Source organism: Acyrthosiphon pisum, chromosome X (genome assembly GCF_005508785.2).
Source record: "Acyrthosiphon pisum isolate AL4f chromosome X, pea_aphid_22Mar2018_4r6ur, whole genome shotgun sequence".
In the NCBI taxonomy this organism is placed as follows: domain Eukaryota; kingdom Metazoa; phylum Arthropoda; class Insecta; order Hemiptera; family Aphididae; genus Acyrthosiphon; species Acyrthosiphon pisum.
The window spans coordinates 23,798,206-23,803,087 of NC_042493.1; the positions used below are offsets into that span (position 1 = coordinate 23,798,206).

General features: G+C 31.4%; 1 protein-coding gene across 1 annotated transcript in view; it reads left to right on the forward strand.

Annotated features, from left to right (window-relative positions):
- The window catches only part of LOC103309063 (52 kDa repressor of the inhibitor of the protein kinase-like), a 3,137-nt gene extending 871 nt beyond the window's left edge, over window positions 1-2,266 (forward strand). The window contains exons 2-3 of the mRNA XM_029485064.1: window positions 147-1,610; window positions 1,686-2,266. Of these exons, the coding sequence (XP_029340924.1) occupies window positions 147-1,610; window positions 1,686-2,266 (2,045 nt within the window). The remainder of the gene's footprint in view (window positions 1-146; window positions 1,611-1,685) is intronic.
- Window positions 2,267-4,882: the final 2,616 nt, after the last annotated feature.

Genomic DNA, 4,882 nt, shown 5'->3' on the forward strand with positions numbered 1-4,882 from the left:
ATCTACTTCGGTACCTAATTCTGACCATAGAAATAATTTGGCGATTGACATTCCGTGTACGAATACGTTATCTGCATCTAAATCTGAACAGAAAAACGACTCCCATATCAATTTTGATTACTCTTCAGATATTGGTTGTTTTATAGGAAGCAAAAGCATTGACAATTCTTATAAAGCTAATCTTCTTGAAAAACACTGGATGCCACCTATAAATTACGAATTTCCTTTTTGTGTGGTCACCAAGAATGGAAAACAAACCAAAAAGTACGCTCAAAGATCACATCTTAATAAATTCCATTGGCTCATTTTATCACACAAAGACCAGGGGCTGCATTGCAAGTATTGTGCTCTATTTGCTTCAGGCTCAGGTGGTGGAGTTCAAACAAATACGCCTCTTAAACGGCTTGTTAAACAACCTTTAAAAGCTTTTGATGACCTACTTGGAGAAAAGGGGTCTCTATTAACACACCAGCGAAATAAATATCACCAAATGTCGGTCGAAGCTGGGAAAAGTTTTCTTGTAACTTACCATAACCCTGACCTTAATGTTGCTAACCAAGTCTGTAAGCAGCGAATGGCGCAGGTAAAAGAAAATAGAGATCGTTTGCGACCAATTGTCAGTAGAATTGTATTATGTGGCCGCCAAAATATTCCCCTGCGTGGGCATAGGGACGACGGAAAAATAATTCTAAATGTTGACAAAAATGAGCAAAATACCGTGGTAGCAAATCAAGAGGGGAATTTTAGAGCTCTCCTAAGGTTTCGTATCGAGTCAGGTGACTCAAATCTGCGTCAACATTTAGAAGTAGCAAACTCCAATGCAACATATATCAGCAAAATAGTGCAAAACGAACTGATCGATACATGTAAAGATTTGATTCAAGAAGCTATTTTAGCTAGAGTAAAGGAAGCGAAATTATTTTCATTAATATTTGATGAAACAACTGATATCTCTCACACTGAGCAGCTGAGTCTCTCCATTCGATATTTCTATAATGGAGTAATCAAGGAGGATTTTTTAACTTTTTGCGATACTTACGAGATGATTCATTTTGAGGACGCAAGAGCAGAGCGTCGTTTGACAGGCGTTAAATTGCCACGTATAGTGGAAGATCTTTGTTTTAAATTTGATATTGATTTGGCATGGTGTGTTGGTATTGGTACAGATAGCTGCTCTGTGATGGCTTCTGAAACTAAGGGTGCAGTTCATGAACTTTCTAAAAAAGCCACTAACGCTAAGCGTTGTCCATGCAACAACCATATTTTAAACAATTCATTAGCCAAATCTTCAAAAGTTTCGGCTTGTCGTAATGCTTCAGCAACTATGAGGAAAGTAGTAGCTTTTGCTAATGCGTCAGCAAAACGGCACAAAGTCTTTGAAGAGGAGCTTGAAGGAATGGCTCTACAAGGAATATGTGAAACTCGTTGGGTTGAAAGGCATGATGGACACTTACAATTTCAAGGCGATAACTTGGTCAAAATATGTAATGCCCTGCACCGAATTACAACTTGGGAGGACAGCAAAACCGCGAGTGATGCTCAATGTCTCCGACATGTTTTATGTAGTTCTGAGTTCATTATTGCATCAGTATGTTTGAATGATGTCTTAGGTATGTGATGATTTATAGATTTGTAAAAAAAAATGTATGACTTTTTATTTAATGTATTAATATTTTACATTTTAGGAACAACTGTGTCACTTAGCCGTTTTCTTCAGACTTCGTCTATTGACTTGAAAAGGGCAACCGACGCAATGAAAGACACTATTTTTCTTCTGAAGCAAAAGAGAACAAATAGTGATGTTGTTTTCCAGCAATTATTTTCAGAGTCAAAAGAGATTTTCGAGCAGTTAGATGTGGAGATAAGATTACCAAGAATTTTTCCTAGACAGAAGCACCGAGAAAATAATCAGCCAGGTCAAACTGCAGAAGAATATTTCCGCAAAAGTATATATATTCCTCTCTTGGATTCAATAATAGCAGATTTGGAAGAACGACTTTCTCCAGAGGTGCTTTCATTGTTTAATTTGGGTGTATTTTTACCAAAAACTGTTTACTCAGAAGTTGATTTGGTAGCCGTACGGGAAGCAGTTAAAAACTACACTGAACTTCTACACAGGCCTCATATATCTACGGTATTGTCAGAATTTCAGCTTTGGGTTACAAAATGGAAACGTGAAGTAGAAAGTGGAAATAAAGTACCGGAATTCTTACCTCAGGTAATAGAACAGTGTGAGTGTGTGACACAGATTTATACCCAAATATAAATGTTCTATTGCAAATACTCGCAACACTTCCTGTAAGTGCAGCTACAGCGGAGCGATCGTTCTCCACTCTCAGGCGCCTTAAGACGTGGCTTCGTTCAAACATGGGAGAGGAACGCCTCACTGGTCTCGCTTTACTCAATATTCACAAGAATATAGCAGTAAATGTTGATGACATTATAACCAAATTTGGAAAAACAAAACAAAGGAGACTAAACTTTGTCATTTAATTAATTAAAACAACAATTATCAATAAAGTTCTTATTTTATTATGTCTTAACTGTGTATTAAGTTTTTGTCTTTTCGTAAATATGACCCCCCCTCAATTTTAGTTCTAGATCCGCGCCTGATTCGGGAGCGATGTTTATTATTCCCTCAACCTCCGTCGGTGGTCATTCGCGTACATATAAATTTCATACACGTAAATGCCTTTATGCCACTAATATTTTCAATATCCGCGTGTACCTACGCGATTTATATTTATTAAATAATACATTAAACATAGGTAGGTATATAAAGTAGGTACAGTAAATAAAACCTAATTTATAATAATAGCCCAAATTAATTTTACTTAGGTAAATATCTAAATATTAGTTTTCCAGTAAGTAAATGTTTTGCGTAGGTATAATTTAGATTATAATTTTTTATGTGTATATGTACCTCCTAGTGGCTACTACCACATATACTTTTTAGTTTTTAGAATTATTTGTAAAGTTCTATCTTTCTACTAGTATTTATCTTACTTAATACTTACGATAGATATGATAGATATCTATAATATTTACGAATTACAAAGATACGATTCACACGCGCATCCATTAACATATTTGTAATTATAAAAAATATATAATATGTAGTACAATAGTACCTACATAGTAGGTTATTGTTAAAAATGCATTGAAGTAAAATTATGTTGTAGACTGTAGTAATTAATAGTACGAATCATTTTTAGATTTAAACAATCTATTAGAAAAATAACAAAAAAAGGATATAACAATTGAACAACGCCTAATTTGACGTAGGTACTAAGGCACCTATAATGATGTAAAGGCATTTTATGATTTTCATACTACTATTTTAATAAAGTTTTGCTCAACAGTTTAAAAAAAAAGTTTTGCATATACTCATATCAAAATGTTATAAGCGTTTGAAAACCAAATATTTAAATGATTTGTTATTTATAAGAAAAATGTTATAGGTAGTGTCATAAGAAATAAAATAAAATTTTATTTTTTATTTAGGTTAATATTTTTACATATATAATGTGGTTCCCTGATATCAGATTTAAGCAACTGTTTTGGATATAACAAGTCAATTATTTCTGGTAAAAGACATTTCATATAATATCTGTAAAAAATGTCATAACACTTATTTAGTACCTACCCATACTATTTGTAATTTCTAAATTTATTTATACTGGGTGATTCTTTTATCATAAAACACTAATTATGTCAAAAAGTGTAAATGTTTTTCAAAATATATTTTTATATAGCTTCAAGTCGTTTAAAAACAACGATTTTACTAAAATATTATCATTAGGGTTAGGATATTTATGCACTAAAAAATGTATGAATATATATGCACTTATGCACTAAAAACCAGCTAAATATGCATGAAAAATTTGAAAAATATGCATTAAAAAATTAAACAAATTACTGGATAAAAAATGAAATAAACATATAGACAAATTGAAAAAACTGAAAAAAATTAAATTAAATATAAAAAAAAATTAAAAAAAGTTGAATTGAATAATTTAAGTTTGTTTTAAATGTTCCGCTGTAAATCTTCGTCTGTTTGGTGCTAATACGTTTTTGAATCTATTAAACGAAAAATCTCTATGTAAAAAATTGTATTTATTTAAATTATTATATAACATGAAACGCGCAATATCGGTCGTGGACAAGATTGAAACTAACTATAAATTATTAAATGTTCTGTTAAAATATCCGATAAAATTGTAATGGCTCACAGTTTTAAGATAAGTTTTGATTGTGACACTTGACGAGGCTTAATGGAAATTCTATTTAAGTTAGGTACCTATAAGTGTACCTAACCATATTGAATTCTCGACAATAAATAAGTGATAATTTGTGAAATACAAATAATCAAACTTATATAAGATTCAGTAAAATATAAAATTACGGTGTTTTACAGCATTTTGTATCGAAAACCGTTAAATATTCGCTAAAAAACAGAAAAAACACAAATTATGCACTTAAAAAAAAAAAATGGTAAAATATGCAATTATATGCAAAATAAAATTTTGATATTTTGAAGACAGATATCATAAAACATATTTCTGTATAAGAATGGATGCTATTGGACAACCTAAAAAAAATATGCAAAGTCATAAACATCCTAACCCTAATTATCATCATTATATTTTTTTAAGTTTTTTACTTTTTTGAATGACAACATGTATTTTTTATTTTATATTCCAAAACATAATGTTTTTCTAAGTATTTTGATAGGTACATAAAAATTGAATTTTATGAGTTATAAGTATTTAAAGTATTGATGAGGGGAGTAGTGCACAAACATTTGGCGGGGTAACCCCGTATCACTCCATTCCGCTCATCTATACTTTAAACACCTATATTCATAAGCTACTCGCAATAA